Source organism: Dysidea avara, chromosome 15, assembly GCF_963678975.1.
Source record: "Dysidea avara chromosome 15, odDysAvar1.4, whole genome shotgun sequence".
NCBI lineage: Eukaryota > Metazoa > Porifera > Demospongiae > Dictyoceratida > Dysideidae > Dysidea > Dysidea avara.
In genome coordinates, this window is record NC_089286.1 from 367,980 (window position 1) to 393,823 (window position 25,844).

General features: G+C 40.6%; 1 protein-coding gene across 1 annotated transcript; it reads left to right on the forward strand.

Moving 5' to 3' along the window:
* The first annotated feature begins 18,705 nt into the window (after positions 1–18,705).
* LOC136245923 (uncharacterized) lies at positions 18,706–24,227 on the forward strand. The gene is made up of 2 exons (XM_066037374.1): positions 18,706–21,637; positions 21,697–24,227. The coding sequence occupies exons 1-2, from the start codon at positions 18,706–18,708 to the stop codon at positions 24,225–24,227; spliced, it is 5,463 nt and encodes a 1,820-aa protein (XP_065893446.1).
* Positions 24,228–25,844: the final 1,617 nt, after the last annotated feature.

Genomic DNA, 25,844 nt, shown 5'->3' on the forward strand with positions numbered 1-25,844 from the left:
GCTTGCTCTCGATCTCTACGGCGTGAATGAATCTAAAAATAAAACTAAGAGAATACACAGTTCAGTCTTATCAGTACTTCACCTCTACTGGTGCCATTTAAATGCCCCGGCACAAGGATTCTGCGTATAGGGGGCTTCAGTGAGCTTCGTGCCCCACGTTGGGTGCCACTTGTCACGGAATTGGTACTAATTGACAACCTCTCAACAAAATGAACTGGAACAAGCCAACGATATTCACGCCACTTAGCACTTCAAACCACTCAAACGTGTTAATCGCTTCAACTGATAACCTAAACACACACGTGACAGCATTACACCATTCATTACATCATTGAATAAACCTAGCCTAACTAATTACAAAACCAACGATAAAATAAATGTTACAATAGGTAGTGGTACCTCCTCATCATCACTTGAATATGCTGCAGGTGTTTGAAAATTAGCTGGAGCCAGAGATACCAATGCATGAAGTAGTCCGGACACGTGAGTGCAGGTAGCAGATTTTCTATGGGGAACAACAAGTGTATTTAAACTGATCAATGCTTCAAATTACACACATACCCAGCAGCACATTCACAGTTGGCTTTCTTAATACTACACACCTCTCCTTCCACAGCTAGTAGAACATAAACATGGTATAGTCCATCTTTCATAGATGGAATCATAGAGCACTGTACATGACAAAACAATGGCTGTTTGCAGTTAACTTCACGGTACTTTAATCTCCCAGAAGCCCAATGGCTGAATCCACCCTGTAATGCACGGAAAGCTCCATGACCCTTAGACTCATTCCCGGTACATTTAGCCATGTAGGTGTACAGTAGTCCTATAAATAAAATTTTATTGTGCATGCCTATATTACATGCTACATACACTGTACCTGGCATGACAGGGGGTGTTTTTTTACCCATTTCTTCACAATTTTCAGCAGACACAGACTCCCACCCAGCAACTGGAGCTCCTGGCAGACTAGTCAAAGTGAATGTAGTACTTAATCTCTGATGCTTCCGATACAAGTACGAACCATCAACATCGATGACTGGTTTGCCCTCTGACATTGCGCTAGGAATGCTGTTAAAAACAATGTTTATCACTAATTAATTAAGCATGCTGCTGACAGGTCATAAAAATTTTATTGTGATGTCAGATTACTAGTTCAAAAGAGAATATCGCAACACCACTCCGACACGATTCGCTCTATCAACACCAGACTACCACTAACAAGTAGAGTAGGCTTCTGTCTATTTGTCTGTGTACAATGTTTAGAAACATACGGTACGATTTTGCAACTAGCGATTTTTTTAAAAACCCAAAAATGTACATGCGCCTATGGAGGTTGGAGTATTTTTACGGAAAACTGTACTCCAGACGTGATGTATAGGCAATTAACGAATCCTTACAAAGTTAATGCATACTTCCATGAAAAATGAAATGGTCTATTCTTGGCCCATTCCAGACACCCCCCTTACCCAATTTTCGCACATCTGGTCTAGGCCTTGTACCCAAACATGATGGAGGGTGGCGAGTTATATACCATCTCTGCTCCTGCACCGCACAGTATAAATGATTATATAGACCCTGGCTCTTACTCCTTAACCTACTGCACCATTGACAACGCATATAGTATTACTAAAAAACTTGGCCCCAATGCTCTTCTTAGTAAAATAGTCCTAAAAGATGCCTTCAGACTGATTCCAGTTTGCCCGGAGGACTAGATCCTCCTAGGTATTCAGTGGCGCCAGTACTTTTATGTTGACACCTGCCTCCCATTTGGCTTAAGATCGGCCCCCTTTTTATTCAATCATCTGTTGGATGCAATCCACTGGGTACTGCATCATAATTATGGAGTAAAACACTTGCTTCACTACTTGGGACGATTTTTTCACTGCCGGAGGTGCCAACACTGACAACTGCATGAACAATTTAAAAGCAATGCTTTCCCTTTGCAAAAAAATTAATGCACCAGTGAAGTCATCTAAAGTAGAAGGCCCTTCTACATCATTAACATTCCTGGGCATCCTGCTCGATACGACTACAATGGAAGCTAGCACAACACAAGAACAAAAGCAGGCTCTACTTTCAGAACTGGTTCACCTTAGATACTGCAGTAATTGCACGAAGCGTGCCTTACTCTCCTTAATTGGAAATTCTGCTGCAAAGTCTTACCAGCTGGCCGCATTTTCCTACGTAGGCTCATGGATTTAAGCACAATGGTACCAAAGCTTCACTACCATCTCCCCTTGACCGCTGAAGCAAAACTTGATCTTCAGTGGTGGCTGGACTTTTTACCACAGTGGTCAGGGAAGAGCCTAATCCTGCAGTCCAACTGGCTTCATAGCGATTTAATGCAACTTTATACAGATGCTTCTGGCACACAGGGATGGGGCGCTTATTGGTTGGGCAAGTGGCTGCAGCGTAGGTGGTCCCAGCACAACACCTTATGAACATAGCCTGGAAGGAACTATTCGCAATACTCCTCACAGTCCACAGCTGGGGCACTCACTGAATCAGACAAAAAATCAGTTTTCATTGTGATAACCAGGCAGTAGTGGATATATAGGAAACGGGAACTACTCGTGACCTCCATATTATGGCTCTAGTGCGTCTACTGTACTTTAGAGCGGCACAGAACAATATTAATGTGTGTGTGATGCATATACCTGGTGCTCACAATAATATAGCCGATGCATTGTCTTGTTTCCAGATGACAAAGTTTTTCCAGCTCACCCCAGTGACGAAGCAAGCTCCAGACCCCATCCCTGCCTGGCCTCTCCAATCATTCACCAACGCCTCCTGAAATGCCGTCATCATGGAGTTGCCGCCTCAACCTGACGCTCATACCAATCAGGTATGTCTGCCTTTCGACACTTCTGCACCCACTACGTCTGCTCACCACTGCCAGCATCATCTCTAACTTTACAGTATTTTTGTGCAAGCAAATCACAGTATGTATCTCACAAGACCTTGAAGATATATTTGTCTGGTATCCGTCTATGGCACATTGAGGAGGGTTTCAGTGACCCAACTAATGATCCACTCTTGCAACTAGTTTGTAGGGGCATACGCCGCATGCAAGGTGACAGATGCCGCACTTGCTTACCGATTACAATCAACATTCTCCATACACTAAAACGTGAACTTGGACAATCCCACTTCTCGCTGGCGGAGAAAAGAATGCTGTGGTCTACTTTTACATTGGCATTTTATGTCTTCCTGAGGGCAAGCGAGTACCTTAATCTCAGGTGGTCAGACATCACCCATACTGATAAGATCGCTACCAAACTACACCAATCAAAGACTGATCCTTTCCGTAAAGGTCATCAAGTACTAATATTCCCAACAAGTACATCTACCTTCCCTTTGCGAGCCTTCCTACACTAGTTTGCATTTTATTATTGTGTTCATCTTTGTTATATTATTTACCTCACTATTGTACTACATTACCCCTGGTAATTCATCATTGATCATGTTATTGTATTGGTCTGGCATCACAATACTGTATGCATATACCGATGAATCATTTAGACATGGGTAGTGACAGGGGGCAACCCCATTTACAAAACAAAATAAATCTATTAATCTAGGGAAAAATTGGGTGCAATGTGTTGCTTACCAAGGCACAAGCCAGTTAGTTAGTTGCGTGGGGCTTCAAATTTACCATGTATGCTATTATAACCGCTTGATACGTCTCCCTTTTCCTACCCTGCATAGCTGTTGTACACATGTGGGGCTACCAATGCTGCAGCTGCAGCCTACTATTATAGTGTTGCAAAAACAAAACTGCGTCCTACCCCACAAATGCGGTTGTACACATGCAGGGCTCCCAAAACTGCGGCCTACCCCACATAGCTGTTGTACACTTGTGAGGTCCTAATGCTGCGGCCTACCCCACATTGCTGTTGTGCACATGTGAGCTCCCAATGCTGCTGCTGCAGCTTGCACAATTGCTTACCTACCTTACATAACTGTTGTTCACATGTGGGTTCCAAATACTACCACTATATAAAGGCCTACCTCACATAGCTGTTGCACACTTGTGGGCTTTCAATGTCATTGATGTAATGCTTGCCTACCTCACATCGCTGTTGTACACTTGTGGGGTTCCTACTACAAAAATGTCACAAATTCTGTACCACATACTGCCAGCTGCACGACTAATCAAATAATTCGCCCAATGATTCTTCAGTTGCCCTCTGTCACTCCAAAGTTGGCGTAGTGGGCTAACCTGAGTATAAGTAAGCATGCTGATTTAAGGTACGTCTTGGTAGATATATACATGTGTTAACTCTTACAGGGAAAAGTGCAAGGAGCCTGGCTCGCTTGCACAAAGTGCTCGGGGGCGGTTGGGTGGCATACAAGCAAGCGAGCCGGGTCCTTGCTTAGCTTTCCCCCTCGCTCATGGGGGGTGGGCAGGGCATCTTGCATGTTAACTATGGTTGTATATGTACCCTAGCAGATTTTTAAATATTAGTTGATCTGATACTGAATCTGAGAGCATTTAAAGGTTGCATTTGCAATTTTACCCTGGGAAAAGTTTTCATATTAACCACTCTGAGAATGAATCTGAAAGCATATTTGGTGTGCTGTTATAAAGTATAGTGTAGTAGTCACTAGGGGTGCAACAATATATGGCAATATTTTCTACTGCAATACAATACAATATGACAGATGGTGGATATCGATATATCGCGTATTGCAATATATTGTGCGTTACAAATATATTGCAATCCATTGCATAAAAGATTTGATTCAAAAGCATAACTACGTATTTATAAATGTAGTGTACTAAGTATATCTAGCACTCTAGCTGTCTCACACTGTAGCATATCGAGCTCGAGTCGAAGTCACTTTAATCGAGGCGTTAACCATATAGCTGTAATCTCACATTTACAGCACGTGCATAGAATGTTGATTAGAAAATGGCGACAAGTGCAGGTGACCATACTACCAGGCAAACGTCAAGCAGTACGACAGAGAGTATTGTTGAAATAGTTCCGAATTCGAGAGCAAAAACTCTTGTGTGGAACTATTTTGGGTTCCCCGGAAATGGACACAGGGCGGCAAGGACGAAAACAGCAATTATTTGTCACCTCTGCACCTCAAAAAGAGAGATACCATATAAGAACAATACTACTAATTTGTACACCCATTTAGAGCGACACCACAAAGAAGAATACATGGAGGTACACCCTAACAAGTTGTCGCAAAGTGGCAATGGCTCCAGCAAACCCAAACCTATGATGAGGCAATCACCAATGGCTGAGAATCAACGGATGCTTCAGCCACTAGACAAAACAACTTTTCAACATAAGCGACTGGTAGAAGCAACAGCGAAGTTTATTTATCAAGACATGCAGCCTTTGTCAGTGGTTGAAGGAAACAGATTTCGTTATTTGATGGCTGTTGCTGAACCGTGATTTGTTGTCCCCAGTCGCACTTATTTTACGCAAACTGAGATACCCTAGATTTATGTAGAGATGAAGCAAAAGGTACATGATGTGGTTTCTTCTGGTCAATTTCAATGTGCAACGACTGACTTGTGGACATCTCAGTATCAAGTAAAAGGTTACCTGACACTGACCACCCATTTCATTGACAGTGAATGGGTTCTGCATAGTGTTTATTTGGCCACTGTAGCAGTACCTATGGAGCACACTGCAGGGAACATCAAGAAGGTTGTCACAGACATCTTGTTTGATTATGGCATTGTAGAGAAGGTCATAGCTGCCACCACTGATAATGGTACTAACATAGTCAAGGCTATTGAGCTTTTAGAATTTCTTCATATGCCTTGTATTGGGCACACTTTAAATATGGCAGTAAAGAAATGCTTTGATTTAAATCAGGTTTCAAGGGCATTAGCTAGAGTCCATAAGCTTGTTGGCCACATTCACAGATCCACTAAAGCCATGTCAAAGCTTCATGAGAAGCTGGGTATTGAGTGTCATCAATTGATTAATGATTGTGTAACCCGTTGGGGTAGCACCTTGATATGCTAGCTCGGTTTGTAGAACAATAACAGGCTATTTGTGCTGCACTACTAGAGAGTAGTTGTCGTGATGATCAACATTTGATGCCAACAGATGCAGAGATATCTGTATCTGAAGAGATGATTGTGGTACTAAAGGCTTTTTAATGATGGTACTGAGATAATGAGTGGAGAAAAGTATCCAACAATTAGATTAGTTAAACCACTACTAAAGAAGGTTGAAGTAATTTTAACCAATAAAGAGAGTGATTCCACGTTAGTCAAACAGAGAAAAAGAGCAATCAAAAGAGACATTGACCAGTGATATCAGGATGATGAGATTAGTGTTTTTTTAACAGTGGCAATGTTGTGAGAGCCAAGGTTTAAGGAAATGCCTTTTATAGAAAAGGAAATTGTGAAACAGACTGTTAAATTAGAGTTGCAAAGCCTTATTTAGGAGGTACCAGGGATGGAAATCACACAACAACCAACACGAGAAGAACAGGAAGCAGAAACATCTGAGCCAACAGAAGAACTACAAGCTAAAAAGAAGTTAGAACTGTTTTTTGAAGACATTATAGGTAATGATAGCACCGGAAGCAATCAAACTATAGAAGAAATAGCAACTACAGAAATAGATATATTGCAGAATCGCCAGAAAAGTTGAAGAGTAAGCAACCTCTTCTTTGGTGGAAATCACGTGCATCAAGTTATAAATACCTGTCTCTACTTGCTCAAAAGGTACTAGTATTACAGCCACTAGCATAGCTAGTGAGCGCATCTTCAGCACAGCTGGAAATGTGATCAATGAGAAACGTTCAAGGCTGACACCTGAAAATGTTTACAAACTTGTTTTTCTTTATGAAAACACAAACAGGTTATAAATTGTACTTTTACTTTTTGTAACTTACAGTATTAAATAATGATTACACGTGACTATTATATGCAAAATTACAAATATAGTGTAATGAATATTACAGAGAAATCCTGCAACAACAACCGCTGCGTTAGACAGCTTGATTTGTAATAAGTAAAAAATCAATGGCTTTTATATACAATGGAAGGTTTAGGAAGGTGACCTTATTACTGATGATCTGGTTAGACAGTCTTCACTGTATAATGTTGAAAGATGAGTGGAATTGTCTCTTGACCTGACCTCTTCTCTCATTCCAGATACCTACAGTAATCTAGATTCCCACATATTAATTTTAACACATCTGCTACATTGTTATGTTTACATATTTTATTAATTTCAAATTCATATACATCAAAATCGTCCCTTCCCTATTAGGTAGCTCTGCAAGCTACATAATTATACGTACTTCCAGTTCAGTGTTGATGTTTCAGTAAGCGTCCCATAGCATTTACAACTTGCAATGCCATAAGTTTAAGTTAAAATTGCTACCAAATTCCATCTTAGTACGTTAAATTTTCAAAAATTTCCTGAGGGGGGGCATAGAGTATGCTATGCACGCTGCACATGCTCCCTTCCTTACTACTTCTTCTAAACACATTGTTCTGCCTCTAGTGTACGCCGTCTACTCACTTTTCATAAACCATTTCTTCCATCATTCTACTCCTCCAGGATAGCGTACGTTTTTTTTTCTGTCTTCAGCTCAGTGAACCGCTCAGAGCAGTCACTTCTAGCTGACTCATCATCAGAATCTTGAATGGTAGTTACATCTGAAGACATGTATTCTGCGGTATGCAAAGGTTCCACCCTCTTCTTGGTTGCATAGTCCAGCGTGGTTGAATTCTGTAGAGCCTTCTTGTGAGCATGTGCTTTTGGTATTCTGAGGCTTTTCAATGGTTTCTGTGTTGTTGAATACTCCTGGGTGTTCTCGCAATGTTATTAGGTGGTTTGATGTGCAAAAGCTTAGAGTCAGCTTCAGCCACAGTACCATATTATCAGGTGTTGAAGGAACAGGAGAAACTTCCTGATTTGCAATTCGTAGTCTTTTAAGATACTTTGTTGAACACCACTTACACCTTTCATACTTCAAAATGTAGAGGTGTAAGTAATTTATAATTGATCATTCAGCAATGGTATTTGCGTATGTCAACGATCAACACATGTAGAACCACTAAAAGATTATTCGACACTACTACAGACAATGTGTTGTATTTATTTTCTATTTCAGTAAGATATCACACTTTAAATTACAAAATAAAAATTTTTGGAAGTTACCGCAATGTCATACTCCTATACAAACAATGATTAGTAATGTATTATACTGTTGGTGTCAAGCTACCAGTGGAATAGTTCTTCAACTTCTCAGCACATTCAAATACCAGTCCTCCTTACACTGAATCACTGGACTGTAAATAATGCCAGCTGTTTATAGGCACCAGCGAATTATATTTGCGTGTGGCGATATGAGATGTTAACTATATACTTTTAAATACCATACACCTTTAAATAATGCATTATAAGCCCAAGAACTATTCTAATACTATGCTTATAATTACTTTAATAACCTTTGTAGCTGGATCGTAGCTGTATAATTGAGGTAACAAAATTTTTGTGGTAAAAGTTTTTTTGTTAAAAATATTTTCGTGGTCTCAGACCAACCACGAAAATATTTTTACCATGAAAATTTCCCTACCTAGGTAACATTAAAGCACCTTGTGTACTTTTTAAAGATGCACCAACTCAATAAAGCAGTGTACATGTCTTTAGCATAAATACATCAAATACTATCCTTATTTTCAAGTGATTTACACGTATACAAAATGCCCAAATATCATTCAAAATAAGACATACTTCCTGAAATCACCATCACATATAGGATCTGCTGTACTAAATCCTCTGCAATTTTTGGTATAAAAGAATACCTTAGTTTCTAAATTAAAATAACACAACTGTAAAACCTTTATCTAGAAGGATAGAACGTTTTTCACACATTAATAGCCGTTTATACTCGATTCACCGGGATTGATAATCATTTATGCAAAACAGCCGGCCAATTATATCTGCTTAGGGAACCTTTACAGATGTCCCCACCTCACATTCACACACAATTGTCATGGTGAAGTGCTAAACTAACCGAATCCTGGCTGAAATGGACAGATAGAGATCCTGGTGAGGCGAGAAACTTGGTACGCGTCGTGAAATGTTACTGTTTACGTTCACAAAGAATTCTGAAGGCGCAATTTCCAAGGATCAATGGACTTCAATCGACATTGCTTCAATGCAAGCCATACACTGTAGATCACCAAATCAATGAAAATAAACTTCAAATAGTCTTTTGCAAAGATCGAAGCCACTGGGTACTTGCAACAACCATCAGACGTGAGACTGGTGAAGTAAAGGTTTATGACTCTATTTTTAATTCTCTTGACAAGGAATCACTGTGTACCACTATGAAGCTATTTTCTTCTGGCGATAATAAACCAAGGATAAGATTAAGTCCTTCACAGAAGCAAAAAGGTTCGAATGACTGTGGTGTTTTTGCTATTGGCATCGCTGTTGCAGTTGCTTTTGGATTAAATCCAAGTAAAGTTCATTTCCAACAGGACAGAATGAGAGCCCACTTGGTAAATTGTTTCAACAAAGAATTTTTTTCACTTTTTCCTGTTGTAGATAATAATATTGACATTGCATATTATCTAATCTAATCTAACATAAAAGAAAAAAATATCGCGCATGCAGTTGTACAATGCTAGCTATATATACATAATATAGAAATTCTTTAGTGTGTTTGAAATTAGTACTATTTGAAATAACTTTGATGATTGCTGTTGTATAATAAAAGTTCAATGTACAAAAAGTATCATGACTGCTTTAAGTACTTAGCTATGAAGCTGAATCCATTCTTAATTATTGTAGGGTTGCTTTTGAAATGCCTGTACAAAGAAATCATCCACATGGCTCCCAGTGGCTTCACGATGGTTAATCTGAGGTCAACAGGTTCCTTAGGATCCACTCCCTGAAATTGGTGGCAGATTTTGGTTGAATACCATTCTTGAAACTGCTTTCTCAAGAAGTCTTTTGCAGGCTTATTGATGCTGATATCCAATGGCTGCAACCTATCTGTGCAGTTAGCAGGGATAAGAACCACGTACACATTATGTGCATCTATGAGTGTTAGCAGTGTCTCTGTACACTGTGCTTTAAAATTATCAAACAGCAGCAGTGCAGGATGATTTGATGGCAGCTTCATCTCCTTCTTCTTCATATTAATGTAGGGTAAAATGATTACATCTATGTACTCTTGCATAGTGCTGTCATTGCACCAGTGACTACCAGAATATGTTATATGCCAGTCATTGGGAAAATCAACCTGTGGTAGACAGCGAGGTGTTTTACCTTCGTACACTAACTGGGGTGGTAAAAAGTCACCCTCCATTGTGCCAGCAAAGCAAGCAGTGATCTGCCTTTTATCATCTTTTCCAGCCAAGTCTACCCTTTTACTTCCTTCAACTTCCATTGTCCACGATGCTGGTGGAACATAATTTATGGCAGTCTGGTCCCAGTTAATAATCAAGGCAGGTGGAATATCTTCTAAATCAACCAGTTGCTTGATATTCAACAAAAACTGTTATTTGACACTGTCAAAGTGTTCTGGTGAAACCTTATTCTTACTACAAGCCTTACGTTTTACCATCCCCATGCGGCTCAACAAACTTTGAGCCCAGCCCTTAGTGATTTCAATGCCTCCAAATCTGCCACTTCCTTTTAGTAAATTTGCATCTTTGCTTTTCACAATCCCTTCCGCCGATGCCATTACCACTGCAGTATTAACGGCAGTCCCTCGTTCACGAAGGTACTTGATGTACTCTCGCACCTGCATGTCCAACTCATTGCCCAACAAAAGTGGTCTGCCCTGCTCCTTTTTGCGAGGTAATTCTTTAAGTTCTTTTATTTTGTCTTGAGGGAGATCCTTCACGAAATCATTATCTAATCCAAAACAGCCAAGCTGTAAAAAAAGAGTGCGGCCCTGAGAAAGGCTATGGTGAAAAAAGATGTGAAATCCAAGGTGGCGGCCAAGAAATGGCTGTGATGGTAGGTTAATGGTAAAAATTTTAATAACGACAATTCAGGTGAATTTTGTGCCAAGACCAAGCGGCACCAAATTCACCTGAATTGTTGTTATTAAAATTTTTACCATTAACCTACCATCACAGCCATTTCTTGGCCGCCACCTTGGATTTCACATCTTTTTTCACCATAGCCTTTCTCAGGGCCGCACTCTTTTTTTACAGCTTGGCTGTTTTGGATTAGATTTCACTTCTTTTTGTATTTGTACGCCCCAAAGCCGGCCTATGGCCGGCTTTAGGGCTTTTTAACCTGTTATTTTTTCTTTACTACAGGAAGAAGAAAAGATGAAGCAGGGTGATTTCTTTGTAGCTGACCTCTCTGCAAGGTGACCCTTCTAGCTGATCTCTCTACCGGATGACTTCTTTGTAGCTGAACTCTCTACAGGGTGGTTTGTTTGTAGCTGAACTCTCTACAAGGTAACTTCTTCTAGCTGATCTTTCTACAGGGTGATTTGTTTGTAGCTGAATTCTCTACAGGCCGATTTGTTTGCAGCTAAACTGCTGAACTCTCTACAATGTAACTTCTTCTAGCTGAACTCTCTACGGGTGGCTTGTTTCTAGCTGATCTCTCTACAGGGTGATTTGTTTCTAGCTGAACTCTCTACAGGGTGATTTGTTTGTAGCTAAACTCCCTACAAGGTAACTTCTTCTAGCTGATCTTTCTACAGGGTGATTTGTTTGTAGCTGAATTCTCTACAAGGCAATTTGTTTGCAGCTGAACTCTCTACATGGTAGTTTCTTTGTAGCTGAACTCTCTACAATGTGACTTCTTCTAGCTGAACTTTCTACAGGGTGACTTGTTTCTAGCTGATCTCTCTACAGTGTAACTTTTTTCTAGCTGAACTCTCTACTGGGTGATTTGTTTGTAGCTGAATTCTCTACAAGGTAACTTCTTCTAGCTGATCTTTCTACGGGGTGATTTGTTTGTAGCTGAATTCTCTACAGGGAAATTTGTTTGCTGCTGAACTCTCTACATGGTAGTTTCTTTGTAGCTGAACTCTCTACAAGGTAGCTTCTTCTAGCTGATCTTTCTACAGGATGATTTGTTTGTCTCTACAGGGCAATTTATTTGCAACTGAACTCTCTACATGGTAGTTTCTTTGTAGCTGAACTCTCTACAATGTAACTTCTTCTAGCTGAACTCTCTACGGGTGACTTGTTTCTAGCTGATCTCTCTACAGGGTGACTTGTTTCTAGCTACAGGGTGATTTGTTTGTAGCTGAACTCTCTACAATGTAACTTCTTCTAGCTGATCTTTCTACAGGGTGATTTGTTTGTAGCTGAATTCTCTACAAGGCAATTTGTTTGCAGCTGAACTCTCTACATGGTAGTTTCTTTGTAGCTGAACTCTCTACAATGTGACTTCTTCCAGCTGAACACTCTACAGGGTGACTTGTTTCTAGCTGATCTCTCTACAGTGTAACTTGTTTCTAGCTGAACTCTCTACAGGGTGATTTGTTTGTAGCTGAATACTCTACAAGGTAACTTCTTCTAGCTGATCTTTCTACAGGGTGATTTGAATTCTCTACAGGGCAATTTGTTTGCAGCTGAACTCTCTACATGGTAGTTTCTTTGTAGCTGAACTCTCTACAATGTAACTTCTTCTAGCTGAACTCTCTACAGGGTGACTTGTTTGTAGTTGAACCCTCTACAGGGTGATTTGTTTGTAGCTGAACTCTCTACAAGGTAGCTTCTTCTAGCTGATCTTTCTACAGGATGATTTGTTTGTTTCTACAGGGCAATTTGTTTGCAGCTGAACTCTCTACATGGTAGTTTCTTTGTAGCTGAACTCTCTACAATGTAACTTCTTCTAGCTGATCTTTCTACAGGGTGATTTGTTTGTAGCTGAACTCTCTACAATGTAACTTCTTCTAGCTGAACTCTCTACAGGATGACTTGTTTGTAGCTGAACCCTCTACAGGGTGATTTGTTTCTAGCTGAACTCTCTACAAGGTAACGTCTTCTAGCTGATCTTTCTACAGGGTGATTTGTTTGTAGCTGAACTCTCTACAATGTAACTTCTTCTAGCTGAACTCTCTACAGGATGACTTGTTTGTAGCTGAACCCTCTACAGGGTGATTTGTTTCTAGCTGAACTCTCTACAAGGTAACGTCTTCTAGCTGATCTTTCTACAGGGTGATTTGTTTGTAGCTGAATTCTCTACAGGGTGATTTGTTTGCTGCTGAACTCTCTACATGGTAGTTTCTTTGTAGCTGAACTCTACAATGTTACTTCTTCTAGCTGAACTCTCTACGGGTGACTTGTTTCTAGCTGATCTCTCTACAGGGTGACTTGTTTCTAGCTGAACTATCTACAGGGTGATTTGTTTGTAGCTGAACTCTCTACAATGTAACTTCTTCTAGCTGAACTCTCTACAGGATGACTTGTTCCTAGCTGAACTCTCTACAGGTGATTTGTTTGCAGCTGAACTCTCTTACATGGTGGTTTCTTTGTAGCTGAACTCTCTACAAAGTGACTTCTTCTAGCTGATCTATCTACAGGTTGACTTGTTTCTAACTGAACTCTTTACAGTGTGATCTGTTCATAGCGGAATTTTTTACAGGGTGATTTGTTTGCAGCTAAACTCTTTGCATGATTGTTTCTTTGTAACTGAACTCTCTACAAGGTAACTTCTTCTAGCTGATCTCTCTACAAGATGACTTGTTTCTAACTAAACTCTCTACAGTGTGATCTGTTCATAGCGAAACTTTTTACTGGGTGATTTGTTTGCAGCTAAACTCTTTGCATGATTGTTTCTTTGTAACTGGACTCTCTACAAAGTAACTTCTTCTAGCTGATCTCTCTATAGGGCAATTTGTTTGTAGCTGAATTCTCTACAGGGTGATTTATTTCAGCTGAACTCTCTACATGATGGCTTCTTTGTAGCTGAACTCTCTATTAGGTACCTTCTTCTAGCTGATCTGACTACAGGGTGACTTGTTTGTAGCTGAATTCCCTACAGAATAACTTGCAATGTAATATAACTGAGTAAATTATACATGCAGCTGAATGCTTTATTAGGGTGACTGTTCTATTAGAGTATCTCGATCTCGCATTTGCTGCACATAGTTGCCTTTCGAATCATAACTCAGTGATTTGTAATCCGATTCTTCTGTACTACTGCAAGAACTTTCCATGATGATTATTCCAGCTACATACTGATTTTCAGCTCGTTGCTCTAAGCGGTTTGCCTGGTAGACACGAAAACTAATAGTTTTTTTATTCATAAAAATCGATCGCGTAATTTTGACACAAGTTGGGTTTTGTGTCATATCTCCATGGTCTTTATTCCGATTCCTTTCAAACCACAAAAAGGCACTCCTACGATGGTTGCTCCATCTACATATCAATTTTCAACTGATTCCTCCAAGGGGTTTACCCTGTAGGCGTGACAGACCTTCGACCTTATTTTATGCAAATAATTGGTCATAACTCCGTGAATGTTCATCAGATTCCTACCAAAGTTGGTACAGAGATCCGCCTTAATGAGCCCTTTAAGTGTGCCAAATTTCAGCCCAATCCGAGCACGCATTCGTGTTTTATGGCGGATTTTGCGAAGTGTGCGAAATGAAGAAGAAAAAAACGAAGAAATTTAAACGAAATTTTGTTCGCTTGTATCTCGGAAATGGCTAGAGCGATTTTCTTCAAATTTGGTTTGTAGACTCCCCTAACTGGGCGGCACGTCTCTAGCAAATTTGGTTCCAATCGGATAAGGGATCACAGAGCTACATAGGTGTGAAAATTGCGCTTTCTTTCTTCCTGTTAATATACTCACGGTGTGGCGCGCCGGCTTCTTTGGCCGCACGACACACTATCGTGTGTCTTGATATTCATCCTTAAGTCGTCTAACTGTGGGCTCTGTCAACCCAAGTTCGGGAAACTTATGAGCGTAGTACCGCAATGTGTCAGCTGTTCCAATGGCAAAAGCCTTTTTCCCCACTTCGCAATGTTGCGTGTCCGTCAAGTATAAATACGCCCCTTCTGTTTTCGTGAAGTTTCACTCTTCGTAATGGCCTTTGCAACGCAGCATTAGCAGATGTAATAGTATCTGTCGGCACTTTATCTGATAGGGGACCACGTGGATCTGGTAAAGTCGAACAAAGTTGATCACTGCTCCTCGACTTCTTGGTAACTGTAAAGTACTGTAGAATCGACATTATCCGTAGTACAGTTAACGGGCTGAGTGCCTCCTTTCAACAACCTTTCACACTTTGATCCAAGCTTCGATCACTGCTAAATACGTGCACAACATTCAAAAATTAATATAGCCTGGAAGCGCTTATTTAGTAAAGTTTGACGAATTAAATATTGACTAAACTAAAAATTCGTCAAATTTTCCTTTCGTCAAAATTTCCTGTCATACGGTAGTAGAATGTCTTCTTCACATCTTTCCTTTTGACAATTTTCTCATTCAGCTTGGCTTCTGTTTCTAGCTTTTGCTTCAACAGTTGTTGGTTTACTATAGATCTAGATTTGTCAAAAGTGAAATACCATGTTCCACTTTCCATTTACTCAGCTAATTCATATGACTCTTACTACCACATCCTTTAAGTTGCATTCTCATTCTTCTCAACTTTGATTTAAATACCTGTCTGATGGCATCTGTTATATCCAATGGAATAGAATAGTGCATTAAAGTTTTTACAATAACTGTTTCATATCTTAGCTAAGCATGTTGAATTGATAGTAGAACACTGTTCATCATCTGTTAAGTTAAATCTTGGCATACCATTCTTTTCAGGCTGTGATAATCTCCACAAATAAAAACTACAAAATGAAAATAGCACTTTATAACCATTTTATCGGGCATGAGATGAAAGAGTGAGGAACAGGGTTAGATGTGAGAGTGTGAGATTACTAGCCAAAGAGTGAGACTCTCGCCTAATGAGTGAGAGTTGGCATGTCTACATTATTTTGGAGAGAATGTTGACAACTCATGCTCTGATGGTGTAGTATTCTTGTAGGAATTCTATTTTAAGATGTGATTTCTGGTTGTCTCGTGTTGGTGTGGTGATCTGGACAAAGGGTAAAGATATGGTTGTACTTAACAGTACCGTCAGTTGATATGCAAGCTTGGACCCTTGTCAGTTTTTATTGTATCCTGAACAATGGTGTGTGGGACCAAGTGCAAAACTGGGGCAACTGTTGAATGTTGTATGCCATATCTTGTTATAAGTGGGTTTGTTATGTGGGGTGGAGTGCCCAGCTCAACTGTTGTTGGTCAATCCACGTAGGAGCCTTCACCCTTATCACTAACTCAGATAATGGTACAGATAGGACCAAGTGTATGACTAACAACTGGTGAGTGGGCTGAGAGTGCAAAGATACAACAATGAGACCAAAGAAGTAACTCCCGACTCAAGTGTAAGCAGAATATGTCTGCTGGCAGGGGGATGCATCAGTCAGTGTAGAACATCAAGTTGGACTTATTGTCATTCCAGTGCTGCCCCTTATAGGGCTTGGGACTACACCTTAGTACGATGGGCAGCAGGGGGTTAGAATGAAATTTATGTAATAGTGTCTGCAATGTATGATGGTAGACCAGTAACTAATTATGCAGATCTCTTAAACTTTAGCCTTTGTCAATCAAGCTTATTCAGATCAGTAAATAGGATGATTGGAGCGAGGCTAAAGAAACTGGCGTCCTCCACCAAGCACGAATACACAGCTTTGCGTGGTGCAAAGAAAATTATATTCAAGTGTTTATCTTGAAAGGTTTTATATACTGTTTGAAAAAGAAGTGGAGATGGTGCAATGCCCTATGGAGATACCAGGTAGGCTGGGCTGGACACTAGCTTATTAGTCTTGCACTGCCCATCAAATAATTTTAGCTACCCGTATAGCGGGAAGAATTTTCAAGGGAAAAACTTTTATGAGACTTTAACCAATATTTTCTAAAAGTGTACACAAAGCATTCGACAAATGATGCATTGCTTTGTTAATAGACATTGTATGTATTCTCAAATACACTGCTTTGCATATTAAATCATTTACCCTGGTTTTATGATGTGGAAATTATTTTTACTTGAAAGATTTAGATCTACATCCTTTCCCTCTAATGTCCTTACTATTACTGACACAGGTTTCAAACCAGCTCTCCTTGGGCCTTTCACACATGCCTTTGGTTTCTTTGTAATCAAAGATAGCTTTTGCTGTTGTCATTTTTCACTTGATGGTATGGATATATTAAATCAAGTATGATGCAGTACATGGTATCCTTATGTAATTTATATGAATAATATAGTAGCTATATCTGGAAACTTTCAGAGATTTTTAGCTACCTTGGCTTCATGGTATATATATGTGACCTAATTTCAGAAAACCGTCGATCTTACTCACAATAGTACTAGTGTAATAAAACACATTTAAAAACAATGGGTAAAAACATGCAAGTTCCAGAAAAAAATATGCAAGCAAGTTTTTATTGCTTTGCTGGTCGGTGAATTGACACTCCAGGGGATAAATCCTGGGCATCATCGTGTTCCCCTATTCATAGGGAGTTCAAAAATCCTTGTTTTATCTTCATACACAGGTGGGTTTCTGAGTTACAGACATTTGATTACATTGCGGTGACGAAAGAATTTATGGCGATCCATCTTCAATTAATTTATCTTCCTTCCAGATTACAGAAGAATAATACCTTTCACAAAAACTATACCTTTGTGGATTTACAAATTCATGGTGAATACGGTGAACAATGATTCAACTCCGTATGCCATAGTATCAGTAAGTTATGATGGTTTATGTAAGCACCTGTATATTACTTTCTCGATCTCATCTGTGCATATTGATATATTCGCTTGTCTGGCTCTCTACGGCTGTATTTCCCACACTGCTTAACTCATAAAGCTGAAACTTTGTCAGTCCATTCCTATGTCCCCTGTAGACAACAAAGCACCAATAAAACGAATTTTGATAAATGTGCGTATATCGATGGTTTTCTAAAATTAGGTCACATATGGCATTAATAATCATACCATGAAATAGCATGGCTATTTCCTAACAGCCTACCTAGGGCGTAGTATCTATTTCTTGTATATGTCACGAGGATATATAGAACTAGATCAAATATTCAATAGTATGTGTTATGTTAATTTGTATGGCTTTGCACAAGAATGTATACAATGTTTTTGACACATTCGAAATCCTAACAGTTAATACATAGCACAGACTGTAGTAACTGAACGTGATTTTGCAAAATTGCTGTCAAACAATTCATAAATAAGTTTCATATGTATTTAGCTATAATTTTTATGACGTGTGTAGGATATCTATAGGGATTATTTAATGTATCACGTGCTCTTTTTGTTGACATCGCGTGATGAACAGTTGTTGAACCTCGTGTTAGACGCGAACCAGTAGTGAAGCCCCTAGAACGATTCTTAGTGTATTTTACATGGTCCTTCGAGCCTTACCAGCGACCAACGGATACCGTTCAACGTCTTTGAAGTGGATACTGCCAGAACTCGCCGTTGAAATTTCTAACCAGAAACGCAAAATCCTTGGTACCGGGCGAACGGTACCCCGGAAGGCAAGTAAATTCTTTTCATCCGAACGGTTATTTGTGTGCTGTTTTTCGTTCATCTAGATTTGAAGTGGGCGTCAATTGGAACTCTAGTTATTCTGGTTTCGTGATTGATATTGTGGAATTAACAGTGTGTAGAGATTATTAATAAATTGTACAGCTGTGAGAAGCCATGGCGGAATTAGCTCGTAAGAAGAAAATCTGTGGAGGCCATCGAGCGTCAGCCACTAGAATGGTCACACAGGTACTCGATGCGATAGAACACCCGGACAACCCGGAGTCAACCTTGACTAAGCTTAAACAATGTAAGGCGGCGCTTGAAGAAAAGCTAGATACTGTGAAACAGCTTGATGCTGATATTCTTGATGAGGTGGACGAAACTGATGTAGAAAATGAAATTGATCAGGCCGATGTCTTTAAAGAGAAGGTACAGAGGGCAATCATTGATGCAACGAGTGCAATTACAGCAAAGGAAGTACCAGTAAGAGGGCACTCATCCATTGTCACACCACCACCACCACCTACTCTTCCGACTGCAACAACCCGAGTTAAGTTACCAAAATTGTCATTAAAAAGGTTTAATGGTAACTTGACCAAATGGTCCACGTTCTGGGATTCCTTTGAATCCTCAATACATCAGAATTCGGATTTGTCTTCAATCGATAAGTTTGCATATTTGAACTCCTTGGTGGAAGGATCAGCAGCTGAGGCAATATCCGGTTTGAGAATCACAGCTACAAACTACGATGGAGCTATTGCTATATTGCAGAAGCGTTTTGGCGACAAGAAGCAGATAATCGCCAAGCACATGGACACTTTGATAAATCTTGATGCTGTCGCTTCACAGAATAACATTAAGGCTCTCCGTCAGTTGTATGACTCAATTGAAGCACAGGTTAGAGGCTTTAAGGCCTTGGGTATAGAATCAGATTCTTATGGCAGCCTTTTGTCGTCTGTGCTCATGAACAAACTTCCTCCTGAGCTACGCCTCATTGTTAGCCGTGAAGTGAAGGACAGACAGTGGGAGTTGGATGAATTGATGAGGATTATTGAAGGAGAGATAGAAGCTAGAGAGAGAGCATCCGGCACTAACGCAAAGTTTAACAAGATGCCAGTTAGAGCACCCCCTCCTACTACTGCTGCACTGATGGCAGGAGGTGGAGCTTCAATAGTTAGTTGCTGTTTTTGTCGCCAATCACATGCTTCGGCTTCATGTTCAACAGTACCAGACGTGGCTGAACGAAAACTTGTGCTTAGAAGATCAGGCAGGTGCTTTGTGTGCCTGAAGAAGTATCATATGAGCCGTGACTGCCGATCACGTTTAAGGTGTAGCAATTGTAATGGCAGACACCATGTCAGCATCTGCTCTGAAACATCACGACCTATAAACCGGGTACCTAAAGCTCCTGTCGATTCAGGCCTGACTACACATGACCGGGCAAGAAATCCCCCAGCACCTCAGACAGCCCCGCCCTCCGGTAATTCAACATCCAACTTCACATCAGACACAGCTTCACTTTATTGTGGAAGTTTAAAAACACCAGTCTTGTTGCAAACTGCTAAAGCCCAGGTTTTTAGACCTGATCACCCACAAGGCACAAGGAATGTACGGTTAATCTTTGACAGTGGAAGCCAGAGATCGTACATCACTGACAAGTTAAAGGAAGCTCTGTCTCTGAGACCAAGACAAGCCGAGTCGATGATAATTAAAACGTTTGGTTCCAGCAAGGGTGAAAGACAGTTATGTGATGTGGTCTCTATTGGACTTTACACGAAGAATGAGAGTATGATTGAGCTTTCTCTGCTGTCAGTGCCTTCAATCTGTGAGCCTCTTTCCTGTCAACCTGTGATACATGCAAGCAAGACCTTTCAATACTTATCACGCTTGGATCTTGCTGACCACTGTTCCAAAGAGGATTGCTTGGAGATAGACATCTTGATTGGGTGTGATCATTATTGGAAGCTAGTTACTGGACAGACCCTTCGCGAAGCAGATGGCCCAGTAGCAGTTAATACTAAACTTGGGTGGGTGTTATCTGGTCCAGTGCACGGATTATTATGTACGGCGACTCCCGTGAATCTTGTTATCACCCACACCTTGTTAGTGGATGTGTACACTGTGGATTATAGTTTACAGGAACTTGACCGTACCCTTAAGAAGTTTTGGGATTTGGAATCACTCGGAGTAAAGCAGAACGAGCCATCTGTTTATCAAGACTTTCAGAAAGATATTACCTTTCGAGATGGGAGGTATGAGGTCTCTCTCCCATGGAAGCAATCTCACCCAACTTTACCAGATCATTATGAATTTGCACTAAAGAGGTTAGGCGGGTTGCTTAAACGTTTGAGGCATACACCCAGTGTACTGTGTCAGTATGATGCAGTTATCAAGGACCAATTAAGTAGGGGAATTATTGAACCAGTGGATGAACTCAAGGCCCCCAGTCATCAAGTGCACTATCTACCCCATCATGCTGTCATTAGGAGTGACAAGGAGACTACCAAACTCAGGGTGGTATATGATGCTTCAGCCAGAACCGACGGTCCGGCATTGAATGATTGTCTGTATACAGGCCCTAAGTTTGGACAGAAGATCATGGACATTATTGTACGGTTCCAGTTTCACAAGGTGGCCCTAGTTGCAGACATTGAAAAGGCGTTCTTAATGGTTTCGGTCTGCCCTAAGGACAGAGATGCCCTCCGATTTCTGTGGGTGGATAGTGTCAATGAGAGAACACCCAAGGTCCTGACTTTCCGTTTCAGTCGTGTTGTTTTCGGTGTATCATCAAGTCCCTTCCTCCTAAATGCTACCATCAGACACCATCTCGAGAAGTACAATGATGTCCACCCAGAATTTGTACAGAGGTTTCTAAGGTCAGTGTATGTTGATGATGTAAGTTTTGGTGCTGATTGTGATGATGACGCATATGAACTGTATTTACGATCCAAGCAGATACTGTCAGAGGGAGGCTTTAACCTCAGAAAGTTCATCACCAATTCGGCAAACTTACAACAGAAAATGAATATGAAAGAGAGTCATTCTACAGTCGATGCAGAAGGCGGACCAGTTAAGGAAGAAGACAAGACTTACATTTGGGGGGAAGGCTAGAGCAACAAGACAATGAACAGAAAATCCTAGGAGTGCGGTGGAATTATGTCCAAGATGAACTACTATTTGACCTCAATGAACTGGCAATATTGATCAGCACCATAGAGCCAACGAAGAGGCACATTGTTGGTGTGACAGCGAAGTTCTACGATCCGCTTGGATTTGTGTCCCCTGTCATTGTTCGCTTTAAGATTCTATTCCAAGAACTCTGTAGTAGCAAGGTAGACTGGGATGTGCCATTGTCAGGCCATTTACTGGATAAATGGAGAGCACTAGTGTCAGGATTCCAAGGAATTACAACGTCAATCCCCAGATGCTACTTCACACTATTAGATAAGGCCTCGAGCCGCTGCAGTCTGCAAGGGTTTTGTGATGCATCATCAGCAGCTTATGCAGCAGTTGTATACCTAAGAATAGAAGGAAGTGCTGGCACAGTTGCAAATTTTGTGGCATCAAAGACACGGGTGGCGCCAACTAGCAAACTATCGATCCCAAGACTTGAGTTTCTGTCTTCATTATTGCTAGCGAACCTTATATCTAACATCTCTGCGGCACTAACGACAGAATTTCTGTTGCAAGAGCCATGTTGTTGTTATACTGACTCGAAGGTAGCACTTTATTGGATTAGAGGGACAACCAAGGAATGGAAGCCATTTGTGGAGAACAGGGTAAACGAAGTGAGGAGATTAGTACCGTCAGAGTATTGGAAGCATTGTCCAGGACAGGAAAATCCTGCAGACCTCCCTTCAAGGGGAATTGCCCCCACAGAATTAGTGACATCCAAACTGTGGAGACACGGACCAGATTGGCTTGTGGACACTAGGTTCATTATTGAAGAGGAGGAGCTGTGTATGCCTGAAGAATGTACTAAGGAGGTGAGAGTTACTCACTGTTATCTCGCATGTAACTCGTCCACTTGGGACTTGTGCAATATTGGGAAGTTAGTTGATTGTGAGAAGTTCAGCCAAATGCGTCGTCTGTTAAGGGTCACAGCCTACGTTATCAAGTTTGCCAATCTCTTTAAGATGAAGGGAAATAACATGGACAATGGGATGGAATTGACGACCTCTGAACTGATGAGAGCTGAAGATCTATGGGTGAAGAAATCCCAAGGGAGCTTACTGCAGCACAAGAGTTTCCGAGCCTGGGAACAACAGTTCCACCTCTTCTTAGATAGTGGAGTTTGGAGGTGCAAGGGGAGGATTGACAATGCGCAAGTCCCGTACTGCACGAGGTACCCCGCATTGTTGGACAAGGAGCACCGTTTCACACAGTTGGTGGTTGAGAATGCGCACAAGAGGGTACTCCACAATGGCGTCAAGGAAACCTTGACGGAAATACGGTCAAAGTTTTGGATTGCCAGAGGTAGGCAGTTTGTTAGACAAGTGCTACTTAACTGCACAGTTTGTCGTAAGACAGAATGTAAGCCATATCCAGTACCGCCAGCACCCCCACTACCTGACTTTAGAGTAAGAGAGGCCCCTGCATTCTCATATACTGGTGTTGATCTGGCAGGACCTCTATACATCAAGGATAAAGGAATCAACACAAATAACAAGGTCTGGATCTGCTTGTACACTTGTTGTGTGACCAGAGCAGTACACCTAGAAATAGTTCCTCGAATGACTGCTGAAGCCTTTATTCGAAGTTTTAAGAGGTTCACAGCCAGACGAGGCTTTCCAGTGATGATGATTTCGGATAATGCTAAGACTTTCAAGTCAGCAGCCAAGACGGTACGATCGGTGATAGATGATCGAGAGGTGCAACAGTATTTGACAGGGCTTAAGACAGAATGGTTTTTCAACTTGGAGAGAGCCCCCTGGTGGGGTGGCATATTTGAGCGTATGGTGAAGTCCACCAAACGTTGCTTGAAGAAGACAATTGGTAAGGCCAAGCTAGCCTATGATGAGCTGCTGATTGCCCTGACAGAGGTAGAAATGATATTAAATTCCAGACCATTGTCTTACGTATCGACAGAAGATATTGAAGAGCCATTAACACCTTCTCACTTGATGACCGGACGAAGACTATTGAGCTTGCCAGATGCGGTTCATTACCGAAGACCAACCAAGGATAGTGAGTTTCGAGTAGATGTGTGTCATGAAACAGTGAACCAAAGAATGAGGCACCTTAATTGTACTCTCAACCACTTTTGGAGAAGGTGGAGAACTGAGTACTTGCTGCAGTTGAGGGAGTGTCATAGTTATGACAAGAGTGGTGTTAAGAATAGAGAGCCGAAGGTTGGTGAAGTTGTGCTGCTATGGAGTGATAGTAAACTCAGGGGGTTGTGGAAATTGGCAAGAGTGCAGCAAATATTGAGAAGTAGAGATGGCCAAGTTAGAGGTACTGTATTGCAGTTGCCCTCTGGGGAGTCTGGCAGTAACATTTTAAGGAGACCACTACAGTATATGTACCCATTGGAAGTGGACTGTAATAGAGATGATACTGTTGAATCTGGTATGAATGTGCTTGAGACTGATAGAAGGATTGATGAGACACCGAACACTGGTTCAGATCTGGCAGTTCAGCAGGTACGTACACCTAACACAAACAGGCCAAAGAGAGCTGCAGCACGGAAAGGCTAATGAATTCATTAGAGCTGTTATGAGTGACGATACAGACTGACTCACATGCACACATGGTAGGACATGCATTGATATTGTAACACCTATTTCATTTAGAACAGTATCCCTTATTGACCAGCTGGTCAATGGGGGGAGTGTAGGATATCTATAGGGATTATTTAATGTATCACGTGCTCTTTTTGTTGACATCGCGTGATGAACAGTTGTTGAACCTCGTGTTAGACGCGAACCAGTAGTGAAGCCCCTAGAACGATTCTTAGTGTATTTTACAACGTGCATGCATGCATGCATGTATTCATTCATTACTATAACTACAGCTAATTAGCAAAGTTCCCACCAGGTTTAAGGTAAAAGTGAAGATTTCACTAGATGGAGCTAAGTACAGCCATATAAACCTTTGTATTTTATCTTTCATGGTGCTTTGTGGAGGAGTTTAATCAATCAAGTATGCATGCAGTATACGAACCTATACAAACCTATCCACACACTGTAAAAACAGATTTGTTAATTTAACAAAACAGATTATCAGGGTATACAATCGGTGGTGACCAATGCTTTATTTGTCAAATTGATGAATAAATTAAAATAATTTCTGTGTCACTTTTACTGATCACCGTTGCTACTTTCTTTGATAATTACTTTGCCAGAGTGACAAAACTTTTTTGCCATTATGATGCAACCTTTATTAACCCAGCAAACAGTTATTAACCCAGTAAATAAATGGCTGTTTGTTACTTTCACATAGCATTTGTTGGAGTGACAAAACATTTTGTTTTAAACAGGCGTATCTTGCAAAGCATTTATCCGGGCAAGGAAGAACGGCTGTAGCCAATTGCTCGGAGGTTAAAATATAAATCAAATCAAATCTCTTAGAAATAAAGATTTTAATTAGAGATAGACCGATACCACTTTTTACCGTTATTTCGGATACGAGTATTTGTACTGAAATTATTTGCCAATACCGATGCCGATACCGATACTATACATTGAAGCCTAGACAAGTTTATTATAGAAATTTCATTGTTGTGATACATAGCTAGCTATTAAAATATCACAGTAATTGATTGATCTCAGTTCAATCAAGTTTTAAAATATTCATTGTATAACAGCTAAACATGATAAACATCATTGTGGATTACTAATTTCTTGATTTGAGGTAGTTTTCTTGTAAGCTTATTGATAAGGCAATTAATTGCGTGGGCGGCCGATAATCGTACAATGTTTGTTACAGCTTTTCAACCAAACTTTTTCATGAAAAAGCAAGCCAATTAGTCATAAACCTATTTCTTGGGGAACAACTGCACTACCATTTAATTACAAAGGATTCACGTGCTCTAATATATTAGGGAGCAATTGCAGCAATACTTGGAAAAGAGTAACAAAGGCTTCGTTTTGCTACTTTGTTAAGTTACTGATTAGCTCAACTAAGTTATTAGCTACTGGAAACTTAGCTAGAGATGGTTTAATAAAGTGGTGAGTGTCTACTGTGGTATCTGTACCTTGTATTACTGATACCGATCCGATACCACTGGTATCGGCATCGATACCGATACTGGTATCGGTCCACCTTTAATTTTAATAATTGGGAAGGCCTACCTTTTGTAACAGTATACAAAC

Bases quoted from the DNA above. Each gene is read 5' to 3' on its own strand.
- LOC136245923 (XM_066037374.1), top strand. From the start codon at position 18,706: ATGGCGGAATTAGCTCGTAAGAAGAAAATCTGTGGAGGCCATCGAGCG. The intron at 21,638-21,696 runs GCTAGAGCAACA...ATTATGTCCAAG, and splicing joins GACTTACATTTGGGGGGAAG to ATGAACTACTATTTGACCTC.